The sequence below is a fragment of the Rattus norvegicus genome, chromosome 8 (assembly GCF_021556685.1).
Source record: "Rattus norvegicus strain SHRSP/BbbUtx chromosome 8, alternate assembly SHRSP_T2T, whole genome shotgun sequence".
NCBI lineage: Eukaryota > Metazoa > Chordata > Mammalia > Rodentia > Muridae > Rattus > Rattus norvegicus.
Genome location: NC_141541.1, coordinates 31,440,891 through 31,459,453, shown reverse-complemented (window position 1 = coordinate 31,459,453; position 18,563 = coordinate 31,440,891). Strand labels below are relative to the sequence as shown.

The window sequence follows — 18,563 nt, the reverse complement described above, 5'->3', positions numbered from 1 at the left end:
TCTCTCATATTAAAAACACACTAGACCAACTTCCAACAATTGACGGTTTACAAGACCGTCTTACCTTGTGTATTATAAGTGTTTGTGGGCTTCAAGCAATATAATGAGTAGTTAAGTCAGATGCCTGGGGAAGGAAGACTCTGCATTCTTTTACATGTATTTTGTTCATTAAATTCTTAATAGGTTTCAATAAAAATACAGAAAAATGACACTGATCAAATAGTCTTCTCTATTTTAAAAAAGTGTGTGTTTGTGTACATGTACATATGAGTATAAACATTCCAAGAAAGCAGAGGTCTTGCATTTCCCCTGTTGTCGCAGGGGTTTTGAGCCACCCAGCATGGGTTCTAGGATTGAAATTCTGGTCCCTTGCTAGAGAAGTGCACAATTTTACTGGCTGATCCCTCTCTAATCCCCACATCCATTCTTTTAAAGGAGCTAAGAAGCCACCTGTGGGTGATCAGAAAGCACTAGCAGCTGTTATTATCTGAGACCCTAGTGTCTTAGGCTTGAAGTCACTCATAAAAACATTGGTAGAGTAGCATAGGGGAGAGAGATGGACACAATTCATAGTAACTGGAATCTCATATGTAACTGAATCCCATGTCTCAAAAGGTTGTTTCTTCTATTTTATCTTTTGCTGGTCACATTTTTTTTCTTTCAAATACTACATTTTATCTTTGATTTTTTTTCTCTTTCACAGTCCAAGTAGTATGAAAGTGCTATAAATATGACTTTTCACTGAACAGTTACAAATGCACAATTGAGATGTTACAGGGCCATTTACATACTGGTGAAATCCCATTGGATTTTTTTTTTCGGATGATTTGGTACCATGTGTGGTACAGCACAGAGGAAACTAGAACATGTCATATGTAACGTATCAGATTCTGCTCTCCAGTCTGGTGACAAGCAGTCCCATGCTAGCCTTTCTGAACAACACTGACTAGCATGGTTCCATGTGTGAACATGCTCCCTCTTGTAAAGTCATGTTTCACTAATTTTCCAACTAGATCTCTAACTTCAAAACCAACCAACTAAACCAAAGAGGTAAACAGAAGAATAATTTTCTTTCAAGACCTTTATCCTAATAGCTATAAAGCTGATTTAGTGATATGACTCAAATCATTGCATGGTGGTTACAAATATTAGGTCCAACTCCAAGAAGGCCTGCAGAGCCAACTGACCTGAGCCCATGGGGGGCTCACAAAGACTTGGACACCAAACAGGGAGCATGGAGGAGCTGGACCTAGGCACCGTACACATTTCTAGCAAATGTGCAGTTCGGTCTTCATGTTGGACCCTTAACAAATGAAGCAAAAGCTATCTTGGTCTATGTTGCCTGCCATTGGATCCCCTTTCCTGACCTGGACTGCATGTTTGGGCCTCAGTGGGAGAGGATATGCTTAGTTCTTCTGGGATTGGATATTCCAGGGTGGGATGGTACCCAAGGAGGGGCTCCCCCTTTAAGGAGAAGAGGAGGGAGCAACAGGGAAGAGATTCATAAGGGTGGGGCTGGGAGGAAAAGAGGGAGGGGGACTGTGATCAGGATATAAAGTGAATAAAAACCAAAAAAACAAATATTAGGTCCAATTTATATATTCTAGCCTGCCTTTTTTTTCTGTCACATACTTAAAAGAATACAGAGTAGAATTCAGCATTGCTTTTCCAAACTACCATGCAGTGGGATTAATCATTAACACAGAGCAATAGATTTAGGCTCAAAGTATAGAGACGTCTTTCACTTTCTTTTACCTCTATATTAAAAATACCGTGTCAGGTATTTTGTAAAGAATACAGGCTTCTCTATCTCAGACTTTGGAAATTTGAGAGCAAGGGATGAGTGCCTGGCGGTACAGTGGGAGTCAGGAGAGAAAGAGAGGCCTGGTCAGGAGGCAGGAAGTGAGAGGGGTTCAGGAGCTGGGCTTGCTGTTGAAGCAACAGTTCATTTAAAGAGCAATGACTGAGGTCCTCAGAGAACTGGATACATCCCTTCTGAGGGCAGCAACCCTAAGGACTCAACCACTCTTCTCAACACCCTGTCATCATCATCATCTTCTCCACATCTCATCCTTTAAAGCTCTGTGCTTTCTCACTAGTACACTGGGGACCAAGAGGAAGGAATATAAATCACACAGAAGTGCTGCCAATACTGAAGAAAATTCAACTAATGGGAAAAGCAATATATATATATATATATATTGTGTAAATTTTGAGTTCATGTAATTATAAAGTATATGGGCCTTTTTAGTTGGCTTTTATAATTTACATTTGTGTGTGTGTGTGTGTGTGTGTGTGTGTGTGTGTGTAGGTCAGAGGACAACTTTCAGGAATTAGTGTGCTCTTTCTATCACGTTGGTCTGGGAAAACACACATTAGGTGTATTAATTACATTTTTGTTGGTGTGATAAAATACCATGGCTAAATGCAACTTGGAGGAGAAAAGTATTTGCTGTTGCTTATGGTTCCAGAGGGGATACAGGCCACCATGGTGGCAAAGGCAGGCAAGGTGGAAGAAACAGGAAGCTGGCTAATTATATATCCTCTGTCATAGGAGCAGGGAGAGGGAGAGGGGGAGAGGGAGGGGGAGGGGGAGGGGGAGGGAGAGGGGGAGGGAGAGGGAGAGAACAGGAAGTGAGTTGAGGCTAAAACTCATTCACAATGACATACTTGCTCCTAAAGGGTACAAAACCTTCCCAAACAGTGTCAGCTGAGGATCAGGTATTCATACACATGCACCTATGATTGACATCCCTTCTTCAAACCACCTCATTACACTTGGCAAAAGGTGCCCTTACCCACTGCGCCACTTCCCTGGCCAAGTCTCATCAGTGTTGTAGGCGGTAGAAACACTTTGACTGTTTTGGAGTGGAATGACATTCCATTGCCGGATGTTTATTTTATCTGTGTCTTCATCATTTAGTAGGCATTTCACTTACTTCCACTTTTGATGAATAATATTCTATGACCATTTGTGCACACATTCTTTCGGTGTGAATGTGTGCTTTTAGTTTTCCTGGGTATATGCCTGGAAGAGGAACTGCTAGGGTAATTGTATTGTAATAATTTTAGCCAATGCTGGAAATGGAACATAGGCATTGCGCATGCTAGAGCAGTGCTCTGTCAATGAGTTACACGATCAGCAAACCCCCTTCCTGTGCTGAAGTGTTTAAGGAAAACCCACATTGTTTCTAGGGTATCTGCCTCACTATCCATCCCCAGTGATGGATACGAAGGGTCTAGCTTCTCCATCCTCTCACTAGCACTTGTTTATAAGTCCTAGTCTTTATTTTCTGTTGCTAGGGATCAAATCCAGGGCCTCGCTTGTGCCAGGCAAGCACTTTATCGCTGAATTATACCCTTATTCCTAACTTTGGATTGTGCTTGCAGCCGCCAGTTGATATGAAATAGTATTTCCTTGTGGTTTCTGTTTGCTTACCCTAAACCATTGTCTTCATACAATGGGTCTCCAGATGGCCGTCCTTTACGAAGGTAGTGCCCCTGAAATTTCATCTGAGACTGAGACTGACCCTCCTCAGGACTCACAGACAGGGAGTGCGTCCTCTCAAGGCAAGTCTGTGTGCGTGCTTCCTCAGTCCAAGCAAACCACTCAGTGCTTGGAACGCATCACTTATACAGCAGGACAGTGTGCTTCCTCTTCCTGAATTGGTTGCTAGGCAATTTTTCAAACATCCAAAGGTGAAAGAGAGGGAAAGAATGTTACATGTTACCTGCTTTCTAGGTGAAAAAATTTACCTTAAACCATATGGAGGCCATGTTGCAATGTGGAGTTGAAGATTCTGAGTGAAATACTTGCATTTGTAATTCCTTAGGCACTTATGACCTCACCCTTTTGTTCTTTGGCAGCTACAAATGCACAGTAACTTTATTTCCTCAGTTGTCATTATAAATATTTCTTAGTTTTCTGCCAGGTGTGGTAGCTCATCCCTGTAAACCCAGGATATGGAGCACATGAGAGGGCGAAGCTGGGGCGTCAAAAGTCTTAGGCAAACCTTGACTACAGAGAAAGACCTGGCTTCAGAAAAGCAAACAAACATATGAACAAGTTACGTCCTGGTACTAGACGAGAAGAACTCACTACAAGAAGAGAGTGGAGAAGAAGTTCTACTAACTCATCACTAGTCTATGCTTGACCATCCTGCAGGACAACCTTGTTTCTACAAGTTCAAATGCCACCTTTCATAAAATATAGCATAATGCCATGGATAAAACCCAAGTGAAAAGATTTTTCATATATTTTATAGAAGGTACTTAATTTTTAAAAAATCTGTCAGGAACAAACCCTTACTGAAAACAGAATAGAATGCAGGGATTTCTTTGATAAACTTTTTTCAGCCTAGGTTTTTGTTTTTTGTTTTTGTTTTTGCCTTCAGCTTAGGTTTTAGGCACTGAAAGTTATGTGGAATGATTTTTCTCTGACACATGCGTGGTGGGAATAATGGTGCTTGATCTCTGCCTGATGTTTCCATCTTTTTCATATGTGGTTTACTATTTGTGTTCTTTACTCTAGCCATGTTCAGAATAGTTTGTCACAAATATAGCTGCATACGACTTTGAAGATTCTTTTCCTCATACGAGTTAGCAAAAATTCCTAAGTCAATAAGTTTTTTTCCTGAAGCCTCATCAATAGAGTAAAAACTCAGTTTGTAAACATTCTGCTCAATACCATGAATGGTGTATTATTCGTCCTCCTGTCATGTCAATGAAATGTCAGGGGAGGCAAGCTTTATAAAGTACTAAGCTTGCAGTCTCAGGGGTTCAGATGGCCCTAGCAGAGGCTCTGCAGATACCTTGGCATGCTGAGAATGTATTAGTCATAGATGAGAGATTATCTCTCAGAATGGAGCAAAGTAAAGCCCAGCTGTCTTTCGAGATCTGTCTCATATCCCCAGAGACCCAAGGACATCCCACTAGGTCCTAGATCTTAGAGATCACAGCATCTCCCAATAGCACCACCCTGGGGAATGAGCCTTTGACTTACAAATCTTTGAGACATTACCAATATAGCAAGTGAATTGAAGCAGAAACTTCTAGGTCTTTTTTTGGAAAGTTAGTTATATCAAATGATGTTTTGCTGAGGCACACAGATGAAAGGATGTATTGTTGTTAAAGTAAACACATGAATAAATGTTGTCCTGAAGCAGATATAGGTGAAAGGGTGTTTTGCTGGAGCAGACATGGGTGAAAGGATGTTTTAATATAGCAAACATGTAAAAGGACCTGGGATAAAGGGGTATAAATATGGCCCCATGGACAGTGGGAGACGAACACTGATCATTGGTTTAGTTTGTGCCGCCTTGTTATTCTTCGATAAGGACATGCGTGTATTGGTTCACCTTACATAGCGTTATTGGGCTCAACTTGTGATAACACTGCTGTTGAAAGAAAATCACCCAAAGGCTTGTGAGGTTCCTGCGGCAGTTTGCTGCCTCAGTGGCCTCGCTTAAGGCTGTTTGGTGAGCCTAGTGGTTTCCTCAGGATTGAACTACAGTTGCTGGTTTGTGTCTGGTGTCTGCCTACCTAGAGGACAGGTCTGCAGCTGCTGAGTCCTATTTGGTGTTTACTACAGGACTGAACTGCTGAGAATGAAGATAGGTCTCACTGCCAAAGAACTGTGGCTAAACAGGTCCACTTCCCCCACATTGTAATAACTTCTATTGTCCATGACCTTTACTGGTTGGGGGCAAGAGGAGAGGTTGAACCCTTACTGAATGTAGGTTGCAAAATTTTTATGCTGACAGTGGATAAACTCTATTATGGCAGGAAAGACATAGCAATAGGCAGGGAAGGCATGACAGCAAGCAGGGAAGACATAGCGGCAGGCAGGAAAGGCATGGTGGCAGGGGCAAAAGGTTGGCTGGTTCACACTGCATCCACATTAAAAAGGCTGACAGTGAACAAGAAGTTCATAAAAGCCCAAGGCTTGCCAGATATGATGGTGCACATCTTTAATCTCAGCACTTGTAGATCTCTGTGAGTTCAAGTCCAGCCTGGTATGCATAATAAGTTTCAGACCAGCTAGGGTTATGGGTTGAGACCCTGCCTCAAAACAGAAGAAGAGAAAACAGCACTGTCAAGGCCTCCCCATCGGTTGCTGACTTTCTTCAGAAAGGCTCTACCTTTGATCACAAAACCTTCTCAGATTGTGCCACCAGCTTAGGATCATGTGTTGAGGTATAAGCCTATGTCTCACATTTCATATTTAAACCACAGCAGCCCATCTGGTTTCCTCCGTGCTTAACTAGGAGAATGTTTTTAATAAAAAATGTTTCTGGAAATCGCATTAATCGTTTTCATAAAAACCAAAACCGTTGTTTTATTTCATTATGGCTGCCCAATAAACTTGCATATTTCACTTTATTTTACATCTCCCGTGCACCCCTATATTTGAAAGCGAATGTTCAGATATTAGCAACAATTCCAATGATATGCCTAGACCTCAATTGTGGCCAAGTTACACTGTGCATTTAAAGTAACCTAGGTATCTCTTTATCATTCACCCTATGTCAGTGTCCTAAATAGTACTCCCTGGAAGGCCCCTGCCTTTGGTTGGTAACCAGGGACCTCCAAGTCATCTCCTCAGAGGTGTAACCCTGGGTCCTCCATCCTCCCTTACTGATTTTCTCTATCGTCTGAACAAGGTCACGGACAGCAAACGTGTTCCACCTGCACCTTCTCCACAAAGAGAAATGAGCACATAAAGAGACATAAAGCTTCTCCTGAGCCACTCCCCTGCCTCCTGCATCCTCACCTGCCATAGCGTTTCTTTGATCCCCTTTCTGGTATGGGTCCTTACGTCAGTTCTCTATGTTTGCCATCTGTCTTGGATATCTTCCTGTTGCTTTGATAAAATACTCTGTCGAAAGCAGCTTGGGGCAGACGTGGTTTTGTTCTGGCCCACTCTTTGAGGATATGGTCCATCATGGCAGTGATGTTAGGGGAGCATGAACTTTAGCTGTCTGGTCACGTGACATCTGCAGTTATGAAGCTGAGAGGGAAAAATGCTGATACTCAGAGACCTTTCTCCTTTTTATGCAGTCTAGGACCCCAGCCTGAGGAGTGGTCCCTTTTACTTTCAGAGTGGAGCATCCCACCTCAGTGAACTTTTTTTTAAAAATTATTTTATGTATATGAGCACACGGTTGTTGTCTTCAAACACACCGGAAGAGGGCGCTGGATTCCATTGCAGATGGTTGTGAGCCATCATGTGGTGGCTGGGAATTGAACTCAAGACCTCTGGAAGAGCAGTCAATGCTCTTAACTGCTGTGCCATCTCTCCAGCCCCACCTCAGGGAACCTAATCAAGACAATCCTGCACTGGCCTGGATGGAGGCTAACTTCATCAAGAAACTCCCTCACAGCTGTGCGTGGAGGCTTGCCTCCTAGATGATTCTAGAACCTGTCAAGTTGACAACCAACCCTGTCATATCATTTTAAGTTGCATCATCATCATCATCATCATTATTATTACTATTATTATTATTATTATTATTATTATTATTATTACTAGTTATGTGTGCATGGCACTGAGGCTCAACCTTGAGCCCTTTCTAGGCAGATTCTCTACCAGTATACTAGATCCCCAAACTCTTTAGAATGTTTTTATTTTGAGCTGCCCATGCTGGCCTTGAATTCACTGAGCATATCCATCAACATAGGTTGGTTAAGCTTACCAATATCTGATGCATTCTACATATTTTGTCCATTCTCAGCAGCTCATCATCATAGTTCCTCAGTGCCTCTGCCTGGCACACTTTGTTCTAGTACCTTTCAGGACACCTCATTGTGAGGCAGGTAGAACCCTGCCACCAGACAGAAGAACTGGCAAGGTTGACACAAGTTTAGAACCCTGGTAAATCTTTATTGAGAATGGCAGGAGATAGAACCTAGAGATTTCCATGCTAATGAGGTATCTAGAGTTTAGCCAATAAGCTTCCCTCCCTGCGCATCCTTTCCAGGAAAAAGGTATTTAATCTCTCGTTCACCCTGAGTAAGATGTATGCGTTCTTATCTGCCATAAATAAAACAGTTCGGACAGTTTGTCTCCTTCATTAAGGACCTGGGCCAGCAGAGGATGGGTTGGGGGTGGGGCTTTGTCATACAGAGCTGAGGGCCTCTCTACCAGCCCCTCCTTATTCAGCACTCTCTTGGAACTAAGCCGGATTCTGCCCTGTCCCAGGCTCAGGGCAGGTACGTGTACCTCCATTCCCAATTCTTCGCAGTCCCCAGCTGCAACTGTGTACACAGGAGTTTGAGAACCACGGCCCCCATCCCAGCTCCCACTGTTTCTCACCCAAGGAAACACAGGCTGGGCCCCCTATCGTAGACTGCTTTTTACCTCCCTTGAGTGATGACATATCATGGTGGCATTCCGACACCCCAGAGGGGCAGAAGTGCAGACGGACAGCCCACATTCTGACTTCTCCAGTTTCACGGGGGACTGCTGCCCGATGAGTTCCTCTCCTTTCCTCATTAGGTGTGTCAGAATTAGGTGTGCCTCTCTATCTGTCATGCTCCGTTCATTGGTGATCTCAATCAAAGCATTATTTTGTAGAACCCTTAATCGGTGTCTTCATGTTCTTTATCTAACACTATATTTGCATTTATATTGGGCACCACTTGCACGTCTCCCACACAGTTCAAACTCTGTAAACAGACGCCTGATATTTCCCCCCAGTACATCCATTCTCCTCGCAGCTTCCCTGTCTCAGGCAGTGACAGCTCTGGTTCTTATAGTTTCTCAAGTTTAATATGTTAGCACCAGGTATAGTCTGCTTTATTTCTTATTCCACAAACAGTGCATGGATTCAGAAATACCCTTATCATTTCAAACATTTCCAGACGTCCAGCCTGTCTCAGCGCCATCACTTGTTATCTTCTCCTCGGAGCCAGTATCGGTTCTGATGATAATATCATTGGAATGTGTGCATCCGGTAGGCGAACTATAATGAACATTGCAAAGGACTCAGACTTAGGGCTGAGAGGCTGTTGCGTTCTTAGCCTTTGGGTTAATGGAGATTAGACAAGTTACAAGCTCAACGACAGTTTCCATGAACTTACATGGAAGTCCTAGGGTGTTAGGTCAGACGGGCAAATTGGTAAAAAATGGCTGGTAAAACATAATCCAAGATAACTTGTTGGGCCCTACCTTGGTGTTTCCGCCTCGCTGAGCCTTTTAGCCTGCTATAACAAGAAATTGTTTATATCCTTGGCAGCTGCTCTTAGCCCCTGATTTGGGTCTGGGATTTTCCATGGCATTCTTCCTCCCCACTGAGCCTTTCAGCTTGTTGTTGTTTAAGAAGTTGTTTATGCCCTTGATTGGGCCCGGAACTTTCCACCACACAGACTTTTCCTATTTTCCTGGTTAGGAATTTTCACCTGCCTTGTTGTTTTCCATGGCTTTTGCCTCAGATATATAAGGAGATCTCAATAAAGCCTTGGTGGCACTCGCTAAAAACGGGTGACCCGTGTACGTGTTTTCTTTCAATCTCGCAGACATATGCCCGATATTCACACACTGGCGGCACAGGCACCGACAATAACTTTGGCTCCTCATGTTTAACAACCCATTTCTCCATATTCATGTTGTTCTGCTCAGTCAAGGGTCTGGTAGTCTATGGCTCTTGAATATAGATATGGCTTCTTCAGAGAACTGGAGTTCCGTCTCACAAATTATTTGTCTAAGATGTTTTGTGATAGCAACAGAAGGTTGAGCAACACACAGATCGTTACAATATCATAAATCATCTGTTTTTTTTTCCTGCTCCTGGGATTCTTAAGCACAATGGCCAGAATGATATTCCTAAATCATAATCAAGGGCACGGCCAAACCATTTCACTCTTAGCCCTCCATAGCCTGGCCTCTGCATTTCTCTGGCCCCATCTTCTGCCTTTTGATATCACCCTTCTCTTTTATTGGATTCCTTGACTTTCTTGGCACTAGAACACCTGGCCCTGGTCCTACCCCAGTACCCAGTACAGTACCCTGTACTGGTTGTTTTTTGTATTTTTTTTGTTTGTTTTGTTTTGTTTTTGTTTTGTTTTGTTTTTGTTTTGGCTGGGCAGCCTTTCCTCAACTAATCACTAACTCCCACCTCCTGATCTCTGCTCAGTTAACATTTTTCCAGGGAATCACTCTTCTCTGCAGTCCTCCAGAACCCACTCCTAATCCCCCCCCCGCCCCCTTATCTACTTTTGTTTTGATGTTTATTACCTTTGAATGTATTCTGCAGCATATTGTTTTACCATGCTAATTTTGACGGTTCTCTTTCTCAGCCACAATAATAGGTTTTTAAAGGGTCAAGGCCATTACCTATTGTGTCTACTGGTAGAATCAAAGGGCCTGCAAGTATCTGGAACAGTGTTTAGCAAGTGGTTATTAAAAATCTGCCATCTACCATTTACTTTTCCCTGAGCTCATATGATGTAATTACATCATTTCCCACTTCCTTTCCCCAGGTCCAAACCTCTCACACCCCTTCTTGCTCTTTTTCATGGCCTCTTTTGCTCGTTGTTGCTTTATACACTCAGCCTGCTCAGTCTGTATAGTGTGTGGTGTTTAAAACATGTTCATATGCATGGTTTCTCAGGCCTGGCTGTTTCGTGTGGTGTTGGACCGGGGAGGCCACAGACACAGGTCTGAGCATTCCCTGGGTGCACACTGGTTCCTCCTAGTGCTACCACCATATCATCTGGACTTCGGAGGCTTTGCCTTTCAACTTGATTCTTTTTCCGAGGGCTAAAATTTTCATTTTAGGATTTCCTATTTCGTTTTTGTCTGTGATTGACCTGGCCCTAACTTATATTCTTAACTTCATTCCTCAAGAGCGTTGACACTTGCCACCATAACTGGACATGGCTCACATGAGCAGCGTGATATGTGGGCCAACCTCTAATACTTTGTCCCATAGACTAGCTTTTAATTCAAGTCAAACCCAAAAGTTACCATCACAGCCTTAGCAAACACTAAGCTCTTTTGGGCCGTAGCAAGGTAAAAACGTTCGCATTTTGGGAGACTTGTTTGCTGATTTCCAAGGGCCCTACTTCCCTCCGTGGCTCTAAAGCAATGCTCCGGGACAGCATTTTTTATTTTTATATTTTTACAACAACATTTAGCTATGCTAGAAAAAAAAGAACCCTCTGGCCAACTTTTTTATCTTTGTTCTTGGAACTGAAATTTCTCTTATTATTTGTCAGTTTTCTGTATTTGTATAAAAATTCAGATCCGCGGCTGGAGAGATACTCTACAAACCAATGTTTTGAAATGCTGCCTGATGCTGGAATAAATGTCACTCAGGTATCAGATGATGTTGCTGGGACATGATTCTCTGCCAGAGTAACTATTCAGCCTTTCCTTAAATGTCATAATTATTTTTTGTTATATTTTTTATTATGTATAGTGTGTGAATGTGCAGCAACATAGACCCAATAGTTCTATACCTGTCTACACTCTCATGCAGGAAAAGACCCTAAACTTAAATGCCTCTGCGATTCAGAGTGGGAACCAGGCTGACATGGGAAGTTGTTAACTGTTAGGTACTTGATTACTACCTAAACTTCTTTAGCAGGCAACTTCAAAGGGGATGGGAAACACTCAGACAAGCTTGGGGCTGGGCTGAGAACGCCCGCCCCACTCCTGCCCCGCCTCTCCGCCGTCCCGTCCCTCCTCTCCCTTCCCCCTTCCCTCCCCTCCCAGCCCCGCCCCGCCACGCCCCTCCCCGTCCCCGTCCCGCCCAGCCCCGCTCTTCCCTGGCTTGGTCGCCACCCGGGTCCCTTGTCTGCGCAAAGCCTGGGAGCGGAGGCGGGACCCTAAACCTCAGCCAATGGGCGCCAGCGGGCCGGGCTGGCGGTAGCATGGTTGCCCAGGTAACCAGTGAGCGGTCCCGCCCCTCCGGGCCAAGGCTTTGGCGCGCCGCTGAGTGTTGCTGGAGTAGGAACCCCGGTGTCTACCAGCGGCTTTCGCGCGATGCCCAAGTGGAGCCTGCGGCGGAGGCCGGGCCGCACACTCGGACTCCTGCTGCTGCTGGTCTTGAGCTTCCTGGTGCTCCGCAGGTGAGAGAGAGCTCCGCCCAGCACCTATGGGACCCGTTTGGTCCCAGCCCAACACCTCAGGTTCTAGTCTGCCACAAGTCTGGGAAATCGCGACTCTATTCTCCTAGAGAGCTCCAACAGCCTGGAGTCCCTACGAGCCTCCAGTCATTCTTACCCTGCCCCTGTGTAACACCAGGCAGTCACTGCCCTGTCAGTCCCTAGGGGTCAGTGTGTTGAGTTTCGCAGTGTTCTATACTTGGTGCTGGACTCTGCTGTTCATAGACAAGTCCAGCCCTGTGTGAGAAGATCGACAGGACACCCCTATCACTCTTTCGTGTAACCCCCACTGCTTTTCTTTCAGGACCCCCCCCCCCCCCCATTTCCTGCTAAGCTGGAAGTCTGTCTTCTGCAAAGTTAGTGTCGTGATGTCCACCGTTAAGGTGGTGTCTGTGGGCTTCTCCCAGACTCTCAGCCCTGATTAATTTGCACCACACTGCAGTTTCTGTCTGTCCACTTTCCTCCACTTCTGTACGCTCCCCTTTTATAGAAGCTTATGCCAGTCGGTGGTGTTCACTGAAAGAAAGGTTTACCACTCACTGCCCAGGAACAAGTTTTCTGGTGATCCACTCCAGAAGGTTTCCAAAGCATTTCTATTTATAGGAGCCTGCAGTCCTGATGATCTTCCAGGTCAGTGCCTGCCACTTTACATATTCAAAACCTCCCAGCAACGCCGCAGAATGTTGTGCCAGTAGGCTTGAGGTGAGGGCTCAGCCCTGGGAGCTAGTGGTAGGTAGCCATAAACCTCAGTCTTGTTTTTGGTTCCTTTTTTATTCCCTTTCCACTTACCTGAGACAGAAACTAGGCCCCCAAGATCTGAGTCCTTTTTGCTGCCGTGAGAACACATTTGGAAACTTCACATAGACGCCTTTCACAACCTATACCTCTTTGTTTCTGAGAGGACGTCATATTGTTTGGGAGAAGACACTAGATCTTTTCTCATTCTGGGGTCCAGGAAACTCATAAGGCCTTTTAGGCCTTTTATTTCCTTTCCTTTTCCAAACACTTTCCCCATCTTATTTATTCTAACTGCCCTTTCTCTGAATTTTGGTCATGGCTTCTGTCAAATGCTCCGTTTTTCCCAGGGGCAAGGTTGATGTAACTCCAGAAGTATTACTCGGGGCTGAGGCAAGACAGGCTCTCGCATAGAGCAGGGAACCATGGGCTGGAGCTCCGGAGAAATATTTGCTTGTTTTTGGTCGGAAGGACACCTGTCCCTGCAGGTGACTCAGAGAGGTGACTGTGAGGGCAACTCCCGAAGGGATGAACCTGGTCAGGTAGCATTTTCTAATAGTCCTCAGGAAAATGTGTGGGAAGGAGGCAGGACATTTGTCACCTGACAGGACACTGATGAGGTGTCAGGCAAGTACCTGGACTGAGAAGAAGTAGCCTAACCTTCTCATAGGTGAGTAACTGATTCCCACCCAGGCAAGCTGGCAGCCACAGCAGGAATGTGGAATGGGTCAGAATTCCTAGCTGTGGCTCAAGTCTAGAAACAGGTTGAAACGGTAAGTTGCTTCATGACTTTTTTTTTTTTTTTCCAGCAGGCAAGGCTGGTTAGAGAGGCTCCGACCCAAGGTCAGGGCCATCTTTTGGGATTCCTTGAGAGGACAAGTCTCTTTGGCATAATTTTGACTGTCTCTTCCTGTCCAGTTCTTAATGTATTAACATCTATGAGTTACTTTAATAGCTATGAAGCCAAAGGAAAACAAACTGGACCTCTCTTCCTGGCTTCCCCCAGCTTGGACTGGGTCATTAACTGAGTGGGTGGTGGGGGCCTCTCCCAGCTGTCGTTGGGGAATGTTGGTGTGGCTAATGGAATATAGGTCACATGGGAACTGGCTACTCTCCTCCAGTGCTCTGGAGCCCGGCTGTCAGGACTGGACTTTTTCACGGATCACGGCAGCAGGTATTTTGAGGTTTCTGGGAGTTAGGTGTTTGGCTTAAAAATATTGCCTTTTTTTTCTCCCGACAGACTTTTCCTTGGGTTTATTCACAGTTAATTATAGTTGTTTGTATATCATATCTAAGTAATTTAAGAGGGCTAAAAAAGGACTTTGGAGTAAGATTTTATTCAATTTAGTGTGTGTGTGTGTGTGTGTGTGTGTGTTTTGTGCCAAATAATGCTTTTTACTTAAAAAGCTTTCTGTATATATTGAATTGTACTTGTCATACAATGAAGTGTACACAGTCAATCAAATCAGTTTTGATATAGATAATGTGTGAAAATACCGCTATAATTAAAAGTAGTAGAAATAGCCATCTTCCCTCTCGCTGAATTCCTCGGTACCCCATTGTCCCCCTTCCCTCCCACTTCTTCTTCCTCTGTATGGCGTTGTTTGTGCCCCCATATGTTATCTGAGGTGTGGGCACTCTCTTGGCTTGCTTTTCCCCCACTTAAGAGTGGCAGCCTGTGTGGTCAGTGTGAGCTATTTTACGGTTGGTTGCTCTCCTTTATGGTTTTCCTTCCACTGGATGAACACAGGGAAGCCTATCTGATATGATCTAGTCACAATCTCTTTATGATCCTTTTTCTCAGTTCACTTCGCTGAGCAGTAATTCAGTCAGTTCTGCTTATCTTAGGCTTAGATTTTTATCTGGCTAAAGTGCAGGGCAGGGAAGGAGGAGGAGAAGGAAGAAGAGGAAGAGGAAGAAGAGGAGGGAGAGAGGGAGGGGGAGGGGGAGAGGGAAAGGGAGAGAGATAGAAAAGGAGAGAGAGAGAAGGAGAGAGAGGGAGGGAGAGAGAGGGAGGGAGGGAGAGAGAGGGAGGGAGGGAGGGAGGGAGAGAGAGAGAGAGAGAGAGAGAGAGAGAGAGAGAGAACCAACTAGAGTGTTCCTTAGGTTAGTGAGCTGCACGCACGTTTGTAAAAGATGTATTCATTTCTTTGCTCTGCTCACTGACACTCACTACTGATCCTGTACCACCAGTATCTGGATTCTAGGCTCTGGTGTCTTTCAAGCTATTCCTTGCTAAAAGTAGATAAGTGGATGGTTTAGCTGTGGTGGTTACATTTAAATTTAAATCAATGTGTTTTCCTAAGATAATCTGGGGACAAACTGTGTCTGTCACCCTGAGGTTTTGTGAAGCTACCAAGTTTTATGTACTTTAGGACTCCACTCTGTTTGAGGCCCGAGTCACAGACCCTGCAGTGTCCAAACTCTGGGTGCTGTCCTTTTCATCTTTTAGTTGTAAAGGTTTTAGAATCTGGAAGTGTCTCTGGGCAGGCAGTTGCTGCCTCATACAGGTGGAGAAGCAAAGTGACCTGGGAGGTAGCTCACAGTGCAGGACTTACTCTGTGCTGGTGCGATGGGGTTGGCACTGGGATTTTTATGGAACCGTGGTAGCCAGTCCCTGGGGGAGACCAAAGTTCTATTAGGACTCTGACATTCTTGATCAGAGCAAAGAACTGTGTGGCATTGGCATCGGGGATATCAGAATGGTGGGAAAGGGTCTTCCCCACTTTGGGTCAAGTAACTAGCAATGAAAACACATGCATTTGCTCTTTGCTAAAAGGACAGGTTGACCTTCCTAACTTGCCACCTCCAGCAGGGGTAAAGGACCTTTTGGTACGGGCATGGTTTCTTCTCCATCCAGTCTCACAGTTTGCTTAGATCTACTGCTCTGAATATGAAAGCCCATGTTGAAAAAGGGGTTCCCCTTGTGTGGGACTGTTTCTGAGACGAAAGGAGTGGTTTTCAAGGCTCATGGTCAAGGAAGCAGACACTTTCAGACTGGTGTTTGTTTGCCCAAGAGCTGGTATTCACGGGTGTTCTCATTTTAAGAAAAAGGTGGTTTTGAGTATTTAATTCGTGAGTAGGTAATAAATGAACATTCAGGGGATAAAGGAAGAACCAGTGAGAAGAAACTCCTCTATCCCAATTTCCCTTCCCTTCGTACCAGAAACAGTTGCTAATGGTTCTTGTAGATGCATTGTATACATGCATGAAAATATTGTTTTCCTACTGGTCCATTAGACACATAATTTATTTACGCATTCCCCACTTGATGGGCATTGATTGTTTTCTGTCTTTCAGCTCCTGAAGTAAACAGCTGCAGTGAGTATACGATGGGTGGATTTCTATAAGTAGAGCTGCTGACTATAACAGTCATTAATTTTAAATCCTGGTAGATTCTTCCGAAACAGCACATTTCATTTCTTCTGGGTCATACAAAGGACATTTGGAGCTCAACTGTCGAAGGGAGAAACTTCTTTTTAGTTTGCATGTAGGATGATATAGATTCCTAAGGTTTTATAAAAATTAATGGGCTTCTTATATACCTTTGTGATATAAGCCCAAGAAGGAGATTTTAAAACACTCCGCACAGCTGCACTGTTTCCTGTATCAGAAGGTTATTCCACCTATACTCGCAGAATTACTCCTATAGGCTTCGCATTAAAGACCAAGACTCTTTTTGAGTTATCAGAGTTTTCCCTTCCCTCTAGCTGATACACTCATTTATTAATTTATGAGGCTACTGGTGGATTTGTGTGTGTGTGTGTGTGTGTGTGTGTGTGTGTGTGTGTGTGACAGTAACAGTACACTATCTCCAAAGACCAGTGTAATTATCGCTCTTGTCAGGGGTGAAAAGCTGAAAGGGTTTCTTTATTTCACTACTGGGTCTCAAGTTATAGGTCTAATACATGCCTCTTCATGTACGTATTTTCTACATGGCTTAGAAACCATTGCCCTGTGAAGCACACAATACTGTCTTAGGGCCAAGAGGCCAGGCATCCATAGCCTGGGAGGTAATCTAGTTTCTTTTCAAAAGGAAAAGTAGAGGCAGTAGTAGTTGCCATAGTGCCTTGTGTCTCGGTAGAAAGCACATACTGGCTTCCGGGTTTGAAATCCAGATCCTTGTAGAGGCTGTTTGACGACTCTTTCAGCAGAGTCAGAGTCCAAAGCATTGTTTAACTAGGGGGCCTGTATCAGAAGCTGACCCATCTATGGGAGCTGATGGGGGAGATTGCTATGCATGTATAATAAGGTCTTTGGGCTTCTTTAATGTACCTGCTAGGTAAAATTGTGGTCTGTGGCCTGGCTACTGGGATGAATGAGGTCATGAGTATTCTCTTGGTTCCTTCTCTGCTCGTCTGATGCCCTGAACTGAATTCAGTTCAACTTTGATTCAGGAGGCACATCTGGAAGTTGAACTTGTAGGCTCTCATCTCAGAAAACATATTGTGTATTTTATCAAGGTAATTGGCCCTTGGGGTCAACAGGTTGTGGGAATGGAAGGACTGCTGGCTCCTTGTGATGTGTGCATTGTATCTTCTCATGGGGATACTGGACCATTTATATCTGGTCAGACTATGGTGAACGGACGATTGAGGAGTTGACCTTGTCTTGAGTGAAGCTTCCTATTCCTACTGAAAGCCTGGTACCGATCACTGTTAGCAGGATTTACAGAGGACCCTCTGGCATGGCAACGGGCGCTCCAGAATAACTCTGATTTGCGTATGTCATCCAAGAAGTTTGTCCCAGGAGGTGGCAGGATGTGGTCTCCTCCTACCGAAACATCCTACAAGTTTCCTTTTTTTTTTCTTTTATTTTGATAGTTGAAAATCCATTCATGCACCTATTCAGAGCAAAAGAGGGTCACTGTCACTGAGTCCCACACAGCAGCACATCTTACCATGTCCAGGGACATACTGCCTGCTGGAGCCTGTATGTACTCTCTGTTCTAATGATCCACCTCAGTGATCAGGGACAAAGTGTCAGGAAGCTTCCGCTTTCACCCTGCTCCTTTGCAAGGTTCAGCCTGATGAGGAGTCCTCACCTGGCCTAGTTCATGTCTCTTCACTGCAGCCTGTTTCTGTCTATAGCCTTCCATAGCTGCAGTGAACACATGAGACCCCATTAGGAGCGCGCGCGCGCGCGCGCGCGCGCACACACACACACACACACACACACACACACACACACACACCTTTGTCTAGGATCCTTATCTTATCTAGAATATAAGCAAGACTACCCTTTCTTCTAGGCAGAAGAACAAAACGTGACAGAGAAGAGCAAGCCTTAGACTGCAGGGCACAGCACTTCTCCTAAATTTGTTCCTTAAAATAAAGCTGAGGTATGAAAGCAACAGAAGTTCTAGAAAAAAGTGGTACTATAAGCTCCTGGCTCCAGAGAAGACAGTAAGTGCCTACGGTTTCATCCAAGAAAATGTTATCATGAATGAATTGCTTGCTAAGGAAAACAACAGAGCACTCTGGGTTCCCCAGGGTTTTCTTATCTCCTTGGTAACAAGCCTAACTTAGGAGTGAAGCCCCTGTGATCTTTAAACCAGCCAGTCGGAACCGCACAGTTGACATTTCCTATATTCTAATAGTACTGAGTTAATTACTCAGGAAATTATGGGGTTATTCTTAATATGATGATCATTAGTATTAATGATCATGATTAGTGTTAATAACTATTTGCAGGGAGTTTTGTCCTTTGGCACATGATCA

At 44.4% G+C, this 18,563-nt stretch overlaps 1 protein-coding gene across 17 annotated transcripts in view; it reads left to right on the top strand.

Annotated features, from left to right (window-relative positions):
• Window positions 1-11,944: 11,944 nt before the first annotated feature.
• Window positions 11,945-18,563, top strand: part of Glb1l2 (galactosidase, beta 1-like 2) — a 51,310-nt gene continuing 44,691 nt past the window's right edge. For 8 of the 17 annotated variants that reach the window (NM_001436560.1, XM_087563456.1, XM_087563446.1 and 5 more), the window contains 1 exon segment: window positions 11,945-12,072. In NM_001436560.1, coding sequence (NP_001423489.1) covers window positions 11,987-12,072 — 86 coding nt within the window. In that variant the 5' untranslated portion in view covers window positions 11,945-11,986. 17 annotated transcript variants of the gene reach the window in all.